The 18,954-nt window shown below is 41.7% G+C and overlaps 1 protein-coding gene across 6 annotated transcripts in view; it reads right to left on the bottom strand.

Moving 5' to 3' along the window:
* PTPN2 (protein tyrosine phosphatase non-receptor type 2) overlaps positions 1-18,954 on the bottom strand; it is an 86,286-nt gene that overhangs the window by 42,814 nt on the left and 24,518 nt on the right. For all 6 annotated transcript variants that reach the window (XM_061399992.1, XM_061399989.1, XM_061399988.1 and 3 more), the window contains exons 3-4: positions 9,437-9,537; positions 4,158-4,256 (exon numbers count right to left, since the gene is read on the bottom strand). In XM_061399992.1, coding sequence (XP_061255976.1) covers positions 4,158-4,256; positions 9,437-9,537 — 200 coding nt within the window. The remainder of the gene's footprint in view (positions 1-4,157; positions 4,257-9,436; positions 9,538-18,954) is intronic.

The raw sequence follows: 18,954 nt of genomic DNA on the forward strand, positions 1-18,954 counted from the left end.
GTAAAGTAATGCTCAAAATTCTCCAAGCCAGGCTTCAGCAATATGGGAACCGTGAACTTCCTGCTGTTCAAGCTGGTTTTAGAAAAGGCAGAGGAACCAGAGATCAAATTGCCAACATCCGCTGGATCATGGAAAAAGCAAGAGAGTTTCAGAAAAGCATCTATTTCTGCTTTATTGACTATGCCAAAGCCTTTGACTGTGTGGATCACAATCAACTGTGGAAAATTCTGAAAGAGATGGGAATACCAGACCACCTGATCTGCCTCTTGAGAAATTTGTATGCAGGTCAGGAAGCAACAGTTAGAACTGGACATGGAACAACAGACTGGTTCCATATAGGAAAAGGAGTCCGTCAAGGCTGTATATTGTCAACCTGTTTATTTAACTTACATGCAGAGTACATCATGAGAAACGCTAGGCTGGAAGAAATACAAGCTGGAATCAAGATTGCCGGGAGAAATATCAATCACCTCAGATATGCAGATGACACCACCCTTATGGCTGAAAGTGAAGAGGAACTCAAAAGCCTCTTGATGAAAGTGAAAGGGGAGAGTGAAAAAGTTGGCTTAAAGCTCAACATTCAGAAAACGAAGATCATGGCATCCGGTCCCATCACTTCATGGGAAATAGATGGGGAAACAATGGAAACAGTGTCAGACTTTATTTTTCTGGGCTCCAAAATCACTGCAGATGGTGACTGCAGCCATGAAATTAAGACGCTTACTCCTTGGAAGGAAAGTTATGACCAACCTAGATAGCATCTTCAAAAGCAGAGACATTACTTTGCCAACAAAGGTCGGTCTAGTCAAGGCTATGGTTTTTCCTGTGGTCATGTATGGATGTGAGAGTTGGACTATGAAGAAGGCTGAGCGCTGAAGAACTGATGCTTTTGAACTGTGGTGTTGGAGAAGACTCTTGAGAGTCCCTTGGACTGCAAGGAGATCCAACAGTCCATTCTGAAGGAGATCAGCCCTGGGATTTCTTTGGAAGGAATGATGCTACAGGTGAAACTCCAGTACTTTGGCCACCTCATGCGAAGAGTTGATTCACTGGAAAAGACTCTGATGTTGGGAGGGATTGGAGGCAAGAGGAGAAGGGGACGACAGAGGATGAGATGGCTGGATGGCATCACTGACTCAATGGCCGTGAGTCTGGGTGAACTCCGGGAGTTGGTGATGGACAGGGAAGCCTGGCGTGCTGCGATTCATGGGGTCGCAAAGAGTCGGACACGACTGAGCGACTGATCTGATCTGATCTGATCTGAATACTTCAAAAGCTGCTAAAAGACATTAAAAAAACAAAATGACATAGGAAATGAAAGAGCATAAATTATAACAACTCATAAATGATGTGCCAGAAGAGAAAAAAGAATCAAAAGTAACAGAACACATCATTTCATAAACAAAGACTAATTGATTAAAGGGAACAGGGCTGTGAATAAACACGACAGATGATGCCTTAAGAGAAAAAGGACATTTTTAAAATAAAAAGGAAATAAAGAGAGACCAGTAGGCAATGAAAATCTAACATATGTGTAACAGAAGGCCCTGGGAGAAGAACAGTAAGGCAAGCAAGGGAACAGAATAAATGTCAACAAGTATAATTCAACAAAAATTTTTCTTTAAAAGAAAGAAAAAATGCCTGAAATCACATAATAAAATAGCACACTCTGTCCCTGGACAAACTGACCCAGAATGACCAGCACAGACACATTTCAGTACAATCAATAGGATCTGAAGAAAAAAAAATCCTTTGGGTAAAAGACTAAGTAACTAATAAAGGAAAGAGAGTAAGATGTGCCTTTGTGACAGGAACATGCCAGAAGGAAATGGGTAATACCATCAAGTTGCTCAAAAAGCAAATGTGAGCCAAAGATTTTATATTCTGCCAAACAGACTTCAGCATCAAGCCAGCAGAGGTATTGTCATCAACACACAAGAAACTGGGACCAGGGCACCCATCCTCAGGATCTTCTGAGTGTGAGCTACACACAGAGCAACCAGAGACTCAACGACAGATGCATATCTACACAAAAGGGACTTAAGAGAGACTAAAACATGCGGTAAACTCTGATGATGGAGGTAAAGCACAACTTGAGAAAAAGAGGATGAGAGAAAACATTTTAAACTGTTTTCAGTAGTTATTTTAGTGATGGACTGATTTTGTTATTACAAATACTTTCTGTGTGCAATATGGGACAGAGTAAATGAGCATAAGACATTCAACATCACTAGTATCTCTGAGAACCAGAATTCATGGTGAATCAACCCTACAGTCCTAAATTTTAATATCAGTATCAAATATCAGAGTATCAGTACAAAAAAAAAAAAAAAGAGGAAGAAGCATCAGTATCAGTATGAACACTAGTGTTATCTTAACATACAAACATAATTTTCCTTAACTGTTCACTGAAAAGACCAACCCATAAGAACAAAGATTACTATTTTTGCTATGATCTTGAAATACCACTGCTCACCAAAAGAAACCAAGGCTTCTTAAATAAACAGCTGATTCGCACAGGAAAGCACAAGATAAGCCTGCAACAGGGAGTCCTTCCAGACATCAAAGGAGCTAGTAAGACTGTTTGGTTTTTGTTAAAAGAACTCAGGGCCCAACCCAAAAAGCCTCCTCTGGCCAATGAAGGGACAATTTGACTACAAGTAAGAATAACAATGGGCTTCCAAGGTGGGTCAGTGGTAAGGAATCCGTCTGCCAAGTAGGAGGCGCCAATTAGATCCCTGCATAGATTCCTCAAGTTCCCCTGAGGAAGGCATGGCAACTCAGTCCAGTATTCTCACCTGGGAAATCCCATGGACAGAGGAGCCTGGCAGGCTACAGCACACGGGGTCGCAAAACAGTTGGACACAACTTTCATGACTAAACAACAAGGATAATAACTGCCATGGAGTGAACTGAATCAAGGTGTTTAATAAAGTCATGACTTCACAGCATTGATCTCCTCCCACCCCCACACCAAGAAAACCTAAGTGGTGACATATTGAGGATACGTGGGAATCAACTTCTTTTGAAAAATGCTTTTCCTACATCAAGGTGGTAGGTAACTAGAGTGGGAGCCTTTTTTTTTTTTTTCAATAGAAGAATTTCAACCAAAACTCAAGAAGAAACAATAAAGCTGGAATATCACTATAATCCTAATTAATTAAGGAACTAAACACTGACCAGCAGCAGCTGCTGACATCATTATGCTGACAAACAGGGTATCACCACACACGAGGCAACCTCAACTATCAAACTTGACTTTTATTGAACATCTGGATGAAGGTGATTTCTGATTGCTGGTGGCAAGCTCCTCTTTTTATTACAGTATTTATTCTGTAGAATGAGATGAAACCCATAATCCTCCAGCTGACAACGATGCTCAAATGTCCCAACAACAGCACCCGAATCACTTGGGTCTGTGGGTCACCGTGCAAGCACGAAAACCACTGCAGAGACTATGCTGACACTGCAGGATACCATGGTGTGGCAACAACACTGCAGACTGGAACAGACTAGAAGCACCTTCACTGCCGCTGAAAACCAGCAGCTATTAACTCAGGAAAAAAGCAAGAATTCGGGATCTGAAGGAGCAGAAAAGCCTAGACCTCAGGGCTGGAAGAGATCTGACAGATAACACTTTCTAATTTTCATGTTTGACAGAAGAGGACCCTCAAGCCACAGAAGCTGAAGACTTAACCACCATCACACCACTAATTAGCATTGGATTTTAAACTGCACCTCAAACGTCAATAAATCTATACGTATCAATACTCACTACATCCTGACATAAGAGCCAGTGGTAGTTTATAAAGGTTTTAGAAACCTGTCACTTCAATTCTTCATAAAATTTCCAGGATTCTGTTAATAATAAAGATTCTGATAAAGCCTACGAATTCCAAAGATCTAAGTACCACAACTGGCCAGTACTCACTCCATTATACTTATGTTTGGAGGGCAGTGGTCCACAGTTGTTATTTAAATATTTAAGGTAATAAAGGAAAATGATAGGTTAGTTCCAGTCAGAATCACCCTGACTTTAGTTTTTAGTAATTAAAGGCCAAAACTAATGAATGACTATCCCAAAAGAAGTAAGAAAATATTTGTAGGTTAACAATCACAGACTGTACAGTAAGTTGTAAATACCAAGTATTACTCACCGAGTCTTTCTCCACAATTCGGTTTAGCATGACAACTGCTTTGGTCTTTTGCTGCCAAACCATGAGCCAGAAATGACAACCTGTATTAGGAAGTGGACCCTGTAAGACAGAGAAAAAACAGCAGGTGAGAGGAGGAGGGGACTGACGCTCCAAGGACATGCCTTCCAGGAAGCTTCGCATCTGAGAACAGGAGATCGGGTCACAGAATATCAATCCAGACTCTAAACCCACCTGAACTAAAAACAGGTCTCTGTTAGTTGGATTACTGATTATCAACGATCAAAACTGACTTTTATTTACTTAGGCAGAAAAGAAAAATTCCCAGGCTATCAGGTAGCTCTCTGAATTGAGGGATGGAGAATAAGGCTTGGGCAGGAAAAAAGGCCAAGAGAAGATTTTGTCCCAAGGGGTGTGGGCTTGGGGCAGCACTCCCGACCAGTCACCACTGTCACCCTTTGAGGGCACTGCAATCCTCAGGTGGCTGCAGTGGGTGCAGGTTAACAGGTTTGACTGTTCCTTGAGTAACTCAACAAGCAGTCACCTGTGGGATGCCGGGGGCTGGGTCTGCCTGGAGCTTCAGCTCCACCCAGAAGACAAGGCCATTCAAGTGGTGCTACACTAAAAGCAGCTTCAGGGCCATTGTATCCCAGCTCTGTAGTGGATGTTCTGGAAATATTACCTGAGCTAATAAACTCCATGCTCTCAGTTATACCAATGTTAGAAGGGACCAAGAACCCTGAAGAGCTGCACCCTCAGGTTTGAGGAGCCGTTCCCCTTACTGAGTACATATTTTTCAAAGTTTGAGCTACTTCCAAAACCACACAGTGCAAAGATAAAAACAGCCATGAGAAGACCCCCAGTAAAATGAATGCCTTCTCTTTCATCTAAAAAAATGGATGGATCAGGTCTCTAATGAAGTCACTGCTTAGTGTGTACACACACACACACACACACACACACACACACACATTCTACAGTGGTTCTAAAAGGGAAAGAGGGGTTCTCAGCTCTTCCACTTACCAGCAATACAACCTATTATCTTCTACAAAATGGAGATCTATACCAAGGCATCAGCAGGTATACATTTTTAATTTTCATAAAACTCAGAAAAAAGGATGACAAAAATTATAAGCAACAAAAGACAAGCAGAATAACTGCAGTTTCAATAAACATTTAGTGTCTCTGGTTTTTGCTGTCCTTTGAAATATTTTCTGTGCATGTTCTCTGTCCCAAGATACTAGGGACAAAGGCAAAAGCAGTCCCAGCTGTCACAGCTTACATCGGAGGTGAGGAACGGAAACACACCCAGCCCCACCAGAGCGAGGGCTGAGCCTGGGTATGCAGGAGCAGGAAGGGTACCAGCGCAGAGCCTTAAAAACGAGGAGGTGCTGACACATGGAGGGGAGAGGGGAGGGATCAGGTCCATTCCCAGTGTCAGGGCACTCCTGGGAAAGAAGGTGACACAGAGAACCCACAGGAAACCACACCTGCCAAGTGAGAGGTGCTCGACCCCAGGAAACAGTCAATGATCTTTTCTTTACAGAATGAAGGAATATGACCAGATTGGTATATCACAAAAATTTCTCTAGAGGAATTGTTAAAGATGGACTAGAAATGAGGGACTGGTGGCAAAGAAGTAAGTTGAAAAGCTACTACATTGGTGTAGATGAAAGAGAGCTCCAGAGAAGGGCAGGGCAGCAGAAAACAGGAGAGAATTCGACAGGTAAGGACAGCTTTAACCCAGATGACAAAAATAGGACAGGGGCTAGCTTAGTGTAAAAGAAAGAAGGAAAAGAAAAAAAAGAGTTTGACACAGAAAAGGAAGAATTTGTGACATCAAGTGGTCCTGTGGGTAGATGCTGGAAGCTCTGGGGCAGGGGGTAGGGGGGACTCGGGAAATAATCCAAAGCTGAAGACAGTGAGTCCACTAGAATGAGGGCAGAGGGCCTGGGTCAGGACACAAAGGAAAGCCCAAATGGACAGGAGATTTAACCTAGGGTATTAGTTGGGTATTTTCTTTTTCATGAAGGGATTTACAATGTTTTATAAAAGGATTATTACTATCATTGAAAGAAAGTGAAAGAAAGTGAAGTCGCTCAGTCGTGTCTGACTGACTCTTTGCGACCCTGTGGACTGCAGCCCACCAGGCTCCTCTGTCCATGTGATTCTCTAGTAATTACTATCATCACTACTATAATAAAAAGCAGTAACAATGCCGCAATGAACACTCCATGGAGTACTCACCATATTACTTGGAACTACATGAGTTTTTATTAGCACTATTCTACAGATCACAGAGATACATATTGATAACATACACACTTGACTCCTGAACAACAGGGGTTTGAACTACAGGGGTCCAGATACAGACAGATTTTTCAATAAATACACAGTCAGTCCTTTTAGCCATGGTTATGCATCCACAGGATCAACAACCTCAGACAGCAAACTTAATACATGATTGTGACTCAATGAATCTGTGTATGTGGGGCCAGGACAGAAGGGACAATGATGGGACCTGAGCACCTGGGGGCTTTGGCATTGCAGAGGGTCCTGGAAGCAAACCGCACAGTGCTACGGGATGACGCTACACCTTGGGGAACTGAGGAATGAATCCAAGGGCATATCACAATTTCAGGGCAGCAGATCTGAATAATTAAAAGCAGAACCATGCAGCCCATGGAGACCATGAGGCCTCACCCTACTTGTTGTATGACCTTTGTAAAGTTATCTGATGTTCCTTGTCTCTTTAGATGACTCCTCATGTTAACATAAGGATAATAAGAGTATTTACCACAAAGGGCTATCCTGAGGCTTAAGTTATATAAAATATAGAAAAATGTTAAAAACTGCAACCTGTTACTATTTACAACAGTCAAGACATGGAAGCCATCTAAGTGTTCATCCACAGAGGAATGATTAAAGAAGATGTGTGGTACACATATATAAAGAAGATCTGTGGTACATATATACATTGGAATATTGGTCAGCCATAAACAAATAATGAAATAATGCCATTTGCAGCAATGTGGATGGACCTAGAGATTATCAGTCTAAGTAATTCAAAGACAAATATATGATATCACGTATATGTGGATTCTAGACTATGATACAAAAGAATTTATTCACAAAACAGAAACAGACTCGCAGACATAGAACGTAAGCATACTTTTGGTTACCAAAGGGGAATGGGAGGAGGGATAAGTTAGGAGTTTGGGATTAACAGATACACACTACCATATATAAAGTAAACAACAAGAATTTACCGTGTAGCTCAGGGAACTATATTCAACATCTTATAATGACCTACCATGGAAAAGAATCTGAAAAAGAATATATATATATGTATGCGTGTATACATGTATAACTGAATCATTTTGCTGCACACTAGTATCTAACACAGTATGGTAAGTCAACTGTAGTTTAGTAAAAAATAAATAAAAGATTGCTAGCTGTTGTTAATTTTACTTCCCTCTAGGATGTGAAGTTCATACTAGCAGTTTTATGAATGGCTGTTTCATTCACACAATGCCACCACAAGGCAGGCATTCAAAGCTTTGCTGGATGAACGAACAGAATTCAAGCAGACACCATGAGTCCAGAGTCCAGCCTTTTTCTTAAGAAACAAAGGTTCAAAATATGGTTCCAGAGAGTTGAAGTGGTGAGTACAGACTAGGTGGGGGTGAAACCTGAATCAGAATCTTGAGAAACAATTACATTTTTAGAGACTAAGATGACAAAGAGGAAAGGACAAACAAGACTGAAAAAAGAGAATAAGAAAGGGTGTGCTAAGGAATCTAGGGTAATTATTCTTTTCTATTTTTAACATGGCTTTTAAAAACAGAAAGTGAAATTTTCAACTCTAAAAATGACTATTAAAAACATCATGAATGCACGTAAGAAAAACTTCAAATATAACAGAAAATGGCAAAGTGAATTCTGTATTTTTTCCTAATTCCCAGAAACAATCGGTACTAATAGCATGTGTATAATTTATTTAGCCAGCTCCTTACAGACTGTTTCTGTCCTACTATTTTTGGTCCTGTGCTATTAAGCTATAACAAATACCCTCACATTTACCTTCATGTCTTTACATATTAGACCTCTAAGTACTATAAACTTTTAAATCTGTGGTTCTGACAGGTGAGAAGTGGTAACTGATTCCTGGTTTAAATTTAGAAAAATTGAGCATCTTTTCCATATATATTGTCTACCTTTACTTCCCTGCTGTAAACTGTGAATTTATGTTCCTTGCCAGTTTTTTTCATAGATTTTCTTTTTGTTTTTGACTTACAGGAGCTGCTTTATGCCAAGTAAAAAAGAGTAATGAATTTTTGTTTTCTGTGAATTACAGATAGCCTAACAGTTGATAGGTACATTCATCTGAACATCTTACCATTTTCAACAGTTTTCACTTTCAGTAACAGGTTATTCTAATCTGAAATGGGTTCTTTAAAAATCTCAAACATTACAAATATACAGTTTATCTTTTTTTCAATTTAATTATAGTTGATTTACAATACTGTGTTAGTTACAGGTATACAACAAAGTGATTCAGTTACATATATATTTTTTTTTTCAGATTATTTTCCTTTATAGGTTATAACAAGATACTTAATAATACAGTTTATCTTTGGAATAATTAAAAATCACTAGCTGGGAAATGGCAGCACTGTTAATTAAATCTGTAATCTGATAAACAAAGGATAGCTGGTGTGGATAAACCCAAATCATTTCTGCTATCTCAGAGTGAAAGAACAGTGCCAATGGAGCACGGGTGCGGCCGGTGTGTTGAGAAGGGAGGAGGCTCAAGAGGCCAGTGGGCTCTCGGGCCACCCCATCAGTGATCCAGGCACCCTGCTCACACCCTCACCTAACACCCAAGACTTGTCCATACTGAAAATACACACCAGGCCAGGGAAGAGAACAGTTTTCGCGCCTCTGGTCCTGATTCAAGTGAAGAGAAGCAGAAGGAACAAAGTATCCACCAACCGAGACTTTGTACCAAACTTACAGCAAGGAGGACAGCTGGCCAGAAAAGAACCAGCTGGCCAAACCTCATGAACAACTTTCCTGCAGAGAATGTGTAACAGTAACAATTGCTTTTATCTTAAATATACACAGCTGTAAAATATTATGTTACCATTCATTACAAGACAATAGAAAAACCTGAAACAGCCATTTCATCACCAAAAGAAGTCAGGACACACTTTCTGCTCCATCCTAAAGCAGACCCCAGGAATGGCAGTCAGGCCTCCACTCCATGTCACCCCACTTGCCTGGGTTAAGATGTAGCTCCTCTGTGCCTCCTCTATGTCAACTAAGCTGGCATTAATATAATCATTTTCAGCATTCTGCAGCTTAACACGACTGTGATCATCTGAAACAGAAAATGATAAACCATATCGTCATTTCAAACTTGCATTTCTTTTTTATTTGAATATTAATTTTCTGGGTATTTATAAAATGACAGAAAAAACAAAGAAAAATAAATTAGCATTACAACTGAGTTAAATCCAAAATTATTCCTTTTTTTAAAAAGTGCAAAGATGAAATCCTTTTGTTACTGTGTGTTAGAAGGAAGTGCTGCTGTTGGTGGTAGATTAGCTGCTGTTTAAGTAGAAAAACTGATGAAAGAGTAAAACACAGTAAAAGGAATAAAGTACCGATCTTCCCAAAAGAAAAAGGATGGTTAAGACTCCTGGTGCTTAAGAACTAACAAGTTTTCCTACAAAAATCAACGGCCTCCAAAAAATAAGACCGGACAGATCCCACCATAAAACTACATTTCATTTTCTTCCTGCCTCAACAGATCTGCATTCAGCTATATTTTAATAATTTTTATGCTTTTGAACTGTGGGGTTGGAGAAGACTCTTGAGAGTCCCTTGGACTGCAAGGAGATCCAACCAGTCAACCCTAAAGGAAATCAGTCCTGAATATTCAGCGGAAGGACTAATGCTGAAGCTGAAACTCCAATACTTTGGCCACCTGATGTGAAGAACTGACTCATAGGAAAAGACACTGATGCTGGGAAAGATTGAAGGCAGAAGGGGATGACAGAGGATGAGATAGTTGGACGGCATCACTGACTCGATGGACATGAGTTTGAGCAAGCTCCGGGAGTTGGTGATGAACAGGGAAGTGCTGCAGTCCATGGGGTCACAAAGAATCGGACATGACTGAGCGACTGAACCGAACTGAACTAATTAGATTAAGTGCTAAGCTATATTTAACACATTTGGAATATGCCAACTCTGTAACAGACACGTAAAAGTCCTTCATTACTTGGGCTGTGTCAAATACTTTTAGTTTTTAAACGTGAAGATATCACAGATTTAGAATTTGTGCTAATGTAAACAGATGGAGCACAGAACTTTACCTTCTATCACTATGGTAGGAGGGAAGATGCTAAGAGAGGAAGAATGCATGTAACAACAGGATTAGCATTCACTTGGAATATTAAATACACACCTGGCAGAATCACAGGACTGAATTACAACCTACATGCATCTTTGATGTCTAGCTGGAGAATACCTTCTGGTATAAACTGTGCCCCTCAAGGAAATACAAATAACCATTCTCTTCCCCACTCTTAAACTGAAAGAGTTGTTCATATTATCTCCATATGAAAGAAAATGTTAAACAGTTTTAGTTTCGCACATAATTTATATGAAATGTTTCTGCTGGATTGAACCCAAGACCTCCGTAAATATTACACGTCATTGGCCAACAGGAAAAGCAAAGATCTTGTTATAGTAAATCACTTATACTAGTGTTCTCGGAAAGATGATGTCAACAGTCACTTTTTTTTTTAAACAGTCACTTCTTTTTTTTAAGTTTGATCACTCTTTAATGGTTATGTGAGACAGTAAAAAGTTCAGCTATATAATTAACAAAATAAAGTCCATATGCCTCCCAGATAACACCAATCAGAAGAACAATGCATCCCTAAAATTCAAATTCCCCTAAAATATAATCCCAAAGGAATGTGTTTCCTCATGTTGTAATCTCCGTAAGAACACAAACAGAGACTAATCTTATCTATTCCACAAGTGAAGAAGCAATTTGCAAAAGAAGCAAGAATCCATAAACGCCAAGTCTCCCCTCAAAGGGAGTTCCAGCAGGTCATCCAGACCCTTCCATAAGCCAAGAGAAAGACTTCAGGGGGGTTTTCAGGACATCTGACCCCTGCCTTCTGGACTCTGCACTGGATTCACTGTTATTTTCCCTCCTGTATTACTCTACACCTGGTGTCACTCCAGGTCATTAAATACAAGAGTCACATACCCCAAGAAGCACAGATGGGGTCCCCAGAACCCCGGTTCTAATTGGTGGGGAGCAGCAGGTCACTATAGAAACGGCACCCCGGAAAGGAAGGAAATCCTTGGCAAACTCTAGCCATTTAGAACTGGCTACAAGTTTTTGAACCTATGTTTTTGCCGCAGGACTAATTAAAAAAAAAAAAACCCTATACTTATATCATTTTAATTCTTCTGTTCCACTAAAAAAGATTTTTTAATAAAAAATTAAACTCATGTAACTTTTTGATTCAGAAGAGAATCTGTGCAGAGAAAAAAACATGAGTTTCTTGTGTTAAATTAACACTGTCTAAAAAGTAAGTATACACATTTCAGGAAGTGAAACTTCAAAGCCTTTTTATGAGGAATTGTGACTCTATGATTTATATATTCTCTAGCAATGGTAACAAAGACAAAGCCTCTTCTTCCCTGAAGACTCAGTCACCATGTGGTCTGAAATACCTTTGAGGGTGACACAGGTCCCCTGCCCGAGATCAATGTCTCCTCTCCCTGCCCATCAAGTCTGGTCAGCCCCAAATCTGTGAAGAGTTCACTCCAAACCAACCTCTGACTTTTCAGGAAAAAACCCGGGAAGTGACCTGCTCTCTCCTCTCCCATAGAAGCTGATTCTACCTAGGGACCTCTGAGATGAGACTATCAAAAGCCAGAGTCCACGGACTTCCTGGGGGTCCAGCAGCTAAGACTCCACATTCCCTAAGCAGGGTTTGAACCAGTTTCGACCCTGGTTGGGTAATTAGATCCTGCAGGCTGAAACTAAGAGCCGGTGCAGCCAAATATACATTAAAAACAAGCAAACAAAAACTAAACATCCAAAACAATAGAGACCCATAGCTTCGGGGCATCAGCAAGGAGCAAGCCCACAGCACCTCCTCCTCATTCTAAGTGTACTTAGAGTGTTACTCCCTCTCCCCAGTCACCTACAGGATCCAGCAAAGGGAGAAAATGAACATGATTCAAACTAACTGCATGAGAGGCCACAAAAGCAACCAAACCACACTGCACAGGAAATCTGATTTCTCAACATCTAACACCACCAGCAGCAGGACGACCAAGAACACATGCTTTCCTGCACAGTGGCATCATCGTGGGGGACAAAGAAACGCACGCCCCACAGAACCACGGCCCTCAAGTTAGATTAGGCAAACTTCCGATGAAGAGTCCCCAGGCCTCCCACCTCACAGTCTGTTTTCTGAGAAATGGTTCCATCTGTCAAGAAATGACTGGCTCGAGCTGCCTGAGCTGACAACACAGATCAGCTTCCTCTTTCAATACTGCCACAATGAGCTCTTTCTCCCACCCCACCCACCTCCCCACCCACAGTTTCACCCTTTTTCATTATTGTAAAGACATCTCCTTCTGGAAAGTCTTTCAGGTCAAGCAGGAAGGGCTCACATTTATGCTGAGGCAGACATCAGGAATAATTAACAGAAATTGGGCAGAAGACCAATCTCCCCGCAAGTCAGGCTCCATTTTCAACCAGGCGTAGGGTGGGGGCCTACGTTTCCAATACTGATTTCCATACTGCATGGTAATTCCCTGCAAATGAGGCAAGCATCTGACTGCGTCAGCTCCCTTCAACCCTACAAGGAGAATGCTGTGTGCTGTGTGCTTAGTCGCTCAGTCATGTCCCACTCTTCAAGACCCCATTCCAGGCAAGAATGCTGGAGTGGGTTGCCATGCCCTCTTCTAGGGGATCTTCCCAACCCAGGGATCAAACCCAGGTCTCCCACATTGCAGGTGGATTCTTTACTATCTGAGCCACCAGGGAAGCCCAAGAATACTGGAGTGGGTAGCCTATCCCTTTGCCAGGGGAATTCCCCGACCCAGGAATCGAACTGAGGTCTCCTGCACTGCAGGTGGATTCTTTACTAGCTGAGCTACCAGGGAAGCCCACAAGGAGAATTTTTGAGGACAAGTAATATGAACTTTCCCTCATGAATCAAGCAGTGAACCAAAAGCAGTTGTTTCCTCTGCCCCCTCTGAAAAAAAACCCTGCTGGCTGAATGGTTCCTTCTCTGACAATATAACCAACCACAGTCTGGGCAGGACCCACAGGATACACCTGAACAGCTCACTTCCTCCACCCTAGCCTCCAAGCTGAGATGTGAGCATTTCAGTCTCCACTGCACCCTAGAGAAGCAGGAGCAGAGGCCCAGAGGTGCCCTTGAGCCCCCTAACCCTGCGCTGTCTCCCACCCTGCTCCCTGCCTCCACCTCACGCACACACACACAGTCACCCTTCTGAACACCTGGCCCAGGACTTCTCCTCTCGTGGAAGGTCCCCACGTGCATCCCTTCACCAGACAATCTGCTCTCTATACTGACCACCTTCCACACCCCTCAACACATATGCTGGAAGCCAGACAACCAGGACAGAGACATTACATGTTCCACAGCCTCCAACCAGAGGCCAGCTGCTCACACGTGTCCATCTCTCCATCCGCCGTGACTTCAAGTTCCTAAACTTGACAGAACAGTGTTAACTGAACATTCTGCCTCCACACACCCCCAAACTGAAAAGGGCTCTTGAATCCACCCCCAGAGTCTCTGGGATGGAAACAGGACTTGGGAGGTGTCCTCACAAAATGGGTGAGATTCCCAATGCAGCTCGATCATGGACACCTTCCCCATCCAACACCACACAGGGGTCTGGTACAGTCATGAGCAGCTCACCGCTTCCTTCAAACTCGTACTTCTCCTCAGAGAAAGAGCCTAAAAGTTGAAAGGGAAAGAGAGCGGGGGAACGGACTTCTTCCCTTTCCACCCACAAACCCAAGAGCACCCGGCAAACCTCTCAGACCAAGTATGCATGCCCCAGCCCCTGGAGCCCATCCATAGTCCCCAGAGCTCACCTGCTCAGAAAGGGGATGGCAATGAGCAAGACAATCAAGTAAGTTACCTGTCACACAGCAATAAATCCTCTGGGAAAAAGAGTCCCTGGGAGAAAGAGCCCCATAAAAGGGAGCTGCGTTGGGGGGGTGGAGGGGGGCACTGGGATTCTGAACAGGGTGGTCAAAGTGGGCCTCGCCATGCACTGACACTTCAGCAGAGACTTGGAGGGGGTCAGTCACATGAATATTTGGGTTGAGAGTACGCCAAGCACAGAGACTGAAGACTACAACAGGTACGGGCCTTCGGTCCGGGGACACAACAGACTGTGCCACCAGCCCCAAGAACAAAGGGAAGAGGAGCCCCTGCAACTCAGGTTCAGAGTTAAGAAATCCTGAACTGATTCATTAGCCTCAACTCCTGAATCCAACTATCACAAAATGGGAAATCTACTTCCCTCTTCTTAAAGCAACTACCAGGCACAGTATCCAACAATCTAGGCTACCAAGTGCTCAAGCATTGTTTATACAATAAACTCCACAAAATGTTCATATTCAAATTGCTAAGTTGTGGTGGAATCTTTTTAGAATGACAGATCACTAATTCAGTTCAGTTGCTCAGTCGTGTCTGATTCTTCATGATCCCATGGACTGCAGTACTTGGCTGTCCATCACCAATTCCTGGAGCTTGCTCAAACTCATGTCCATTGAGTTGGTGATCCCATTCAACCATCACATCCTCTGTTACCCCCTTCTCCTCTTGCCTTCAATCTTTCCCAGCATCAGGGTCTTTTCCAGTGAGAGAGTTCTTCTCATCAGGTGGCCAAAGTATTGGAGTTTCAGCTTAAGCATCAGTCCTTCAAGGAATATTCAGGATTGATTTCCTTTAGGATGAACTGGTTTGATCTCCTTGCAGTCCAAGGGACTCTCAAGAGTCTTCTCCAACACCACAGTTCAAAAGCATCAATTCTTTGGCACTCAGCTTTCTTTATGGTCCAACTCTCACATCCATACATGACTACTGGAAAAACCATAGCTTTGACTAGACAGATCTTTGTTGGCAAAGTAATGTCTCTGCTTTTTATTATGCTGTCTAGGTTGGTCAGAGCTTTTCTTCCAAGGAGCAAGCGTCTTTTAATTTCATGGCTGCAGTTACCATCTGCAGTGATTTTGGAGCCCAAGAAAATAAAGTCTGTCACTGTTCCCACTGTTTCCCCATCTATTTCCCATGAAGGTACCAGATGCCATGATTTTAGTTTTCTGAATTCTGAGTTTTAAGCCAGCTTTTTCACTCTCCTCTTTCACTTTCATCAAGAGGCTCTTTAGTTCTTCTTTGCTTTCTGCTATGAAAGCATCTGCGCATCTGAGATTATTGATATTTCTCTCTGCAATCACGATTCCAATTTGTGCTTCATCTAGCCCAGCATTTCACATGATGTACTTTGCACAGAAGTTAAATAAGCAGGGTGACAATATACAGCCTTGATGTAACCCTTTCCCAATTTGGAACCGATCAGTTGTTCTATTTCTAGTTCTAACTATTGCTTCTTGACCTGCATACAGATTTCTCAGGAGGCAGGTAAGGTGGTCAGGTATTCACATCTCTTTAAGAATTTTCCAGGGTTTGTTGTGATCCACAAAGTCAAAGGCTTTGGCGTAGTCAATAAAGCAGATGTTTTTCTGGAACTCTCTTGCTTTTTCGATGATCCAACGGATGTTGGCAATTTTATCTCTGGTTCCTCTGCCTTTTCTAAATCCAGCTTGAACATCTGGAAGTTCATGGCTTATGTACTGTTGAAGGTTGGCTTGGAGAATTTTGAGCATTTCTTTGCTAGCGTGTGAGCTGCGTGCAATTGTGCAGTAGCTTGAACATTCTTTGGCATTGCCTTTCTTTGGGATTGGAATGAAAACTGACCTTTTCCAGTCCAGATCACTATTAAACCTCCCTACTATGCCAAAGCCTTTGTGTGGATCACAATAAACTGTGGAAAATTCTTCAAGAGATGGGAATACCAGACCACCTGACCTGCCTCTTGAGAAACCTATATGCAGGTCAGGAAGCAACAGTTAGAACTGGACATGGAACAACAGACTGGTTCCAAATAGGAAAAGGAGTACGTCAAGGCTGTATATTGTCACTCTGCTTATTTAACTTCTATGTAGAGTACATCACGAGAAACGCTGGACTGGAAGAAACACAAGCTGGAATCAAGATTGCTGGGAGAAATATCAATAACTTCAGATATGCAGATGACACCATCCTTATGGCAGAAAGTGAAGAGGAACTGAAAAGCCTCTTGATAAAAGTGAAAGAGGAGAGTGAAAAAGTTGGCTTAAAGCTCAACATTCAGAAAACAAAGATCATGGCATCTGGTCCCATCACTCCATGGCAAATAGATGGGGAAACAGTGGCAGACTTTATTTTTGGGGGCTCCAAAATCACTGCAGATGGTGACTGCAGCCATGAAATTAAAAGACGCTTATTCCTTGGAAGGAACCTAGATAGCATATTGGAAAGCAGAGACATTACTTTGCCAACAAAGGTCCATCTAGTCAAGGCTATGGTTTTTCCAGTGGTCATGTATGGATGTGAGAGTTGGATTGTGAAGAAAGCTGAGCACCGAAGAATTGATGCTTTTGAACTGTGGTGTTGGAGAAGACTCTTTTTTTTTTTTTGGGAAGACTCTTGAGAGTCCCTTGGACTGCAAGGAGATCCAACCAGTCCATCCTAAAGGAGATCAGTCCTGGGTGTTCTTTGGAAGGAATGATGCTAAAGCTGAAACTCCAGTACTTTGGCCACCTCATGCGAAGAGCTGACTCATTGGAAAAGACTCTGATGCTGGGAGGGATTGAGGGCAGGAGGAGAAGGGGACGACAGAGGATGAGATGGCTGGATGGTATCACCAACTCGATGGACATGAGTTTGATTGAACTCCAGGAGATGGTGATGGACAGGGAGGCCTGGCGTGCTGCGATTCATGGGGTCGCAAAGAGTCGGACATGACTGAGCAACTGAACTGAAATATCAGCAGGTGAAACTATAACTGACTTGAGGAGTGAAGTAACTCAGCAAAACAAGAGCTCAGAAAGCTCCAGGACCTTTTAGTAGAGGCGACTGGAACAGTGTGGTCAGATGAAACAGTTGTCAGGGAGGTGTGTTGGGGGGGTGGTACCTGGCCTCTGGGGTCTGCTCTGTTCCCCGCCCCCCACCAAAGGACAATATGAAGTGGAAGTAGTGTTCGTGGACACCCTTGTTTTGTCCTCAAGTTTTAGAAAATGTTTGTAACATGTTATTGTTAACAGTGACGTGGGGCCTCCCCTGTGGTCTAGAGGCTGACTCTGAGCTCCCCATGAAGGGTGCCCAGGTTCGATCCCTGAGCAGGGAACTAGATCCCACATGCCACAACTAAGACTCAGCAGAGCCAAATAAATTAATTAAATTTTTTTTTTTAACAAAACACAGTGATGTGACTGTTGGTGTCATCTCAAGTTATAGAACTTTCCTTCTGTTTGATATATGTTTTGTTCTTAATCAGGAGCAAGAATGGACTTTAAATAATCTTTCTCCATCTATAAGATATTCATATGGCTTTTTCTCTTTTACCTTGTTACTAAGATTAACTACATTTAAAGACTGTCTAATGCTAAGCCACTCTTGTATTCCTAAAACTAATATAGATATTGCCATATTCAGTTTGCTAACCTTTCTTTAGGATTTTTACATCTACATCCATGACACAGGTACGCATGTAACTTTTATTCCTCTTACTAAACTTTTCTGCTTTGGACATCCAAATTACCCATCTAACAGCCTCACAAAAGGAACTGGGGAGTATTCTCTTTCTGTTCTCTGGGAGAGCTTTCATTATTATAAGACATGCCTGTTAAAACAGCTAGTCTCAGTGAATTCTCAATGCAAAATTGTTTATTAATTAATTTAACTTATTTAGCTGTCACAGGCCTCCTTAGACTCTATTTCTCCTTTAATCTACAATGGTAAATGCTATTTTTCCAGGAGTCTGTTCTACTTCTTCTAAGTGATCACATTTATTGCCATAATTGTTTACAGTAGTCTAGCTTTTAAAGTCATTTTACATCTGTATTTTGTTCCCCTTTTCTCCTAATACTATTTATATGCATCTGCCTCTGTCTGGTTTTTGTATATCTGTGTTATTTTTCTTATTCAATCTTGCTAGTTGATTAGTCTTATTAAGGAACCAACATTTGATTTTATTTGGTCCTGTGTATGGTCCCATTGATTTCCATTCTGCTTTTATTTTTGTATTATTTCCTTTCTGCCTTTTTTTTTTTTTTTTGGTGTTTATCCTGTTACTTTTACTCTAAATTACGTTAGACAGTTAGCACTTTAATTTTCAACCTTCTGTTCTAATACAAACATTTAAAACAGTATTTTTTTACAGTACTGTTTTTGCTGCTTTATGCAAGTTTTGCTAAGTAGATTTTACCTATTGTTCATTTTTAAGTTTCCATTATGATTTCATCTTGACCCATGAATCATTTAGAAATGTTTAAATAAATCTCCAAATTTTTAGGAATTTTTATCTTTTTATTAATAATCTATAATTTAATCGCATTACGGTCAAAGAACATGGCCTGTATGGCAGTAATTCTTAAACTGTGTCAAGATTT

The sequence above is a fragment of the Bos javanicus genome, chromosome 24, assembly GCF_032452875.1.
Source record: "Bos javanicus breed banteng chromosome 24, ARS-OSU_banteng_1.0, whole genome shotgun sequence".
Taxonomy (NCBI): Eukaryota; Metazoa; Chordata; class Mammalia; order Artiodactyla; family Bovidae; genus Bos; species Bos javanicus.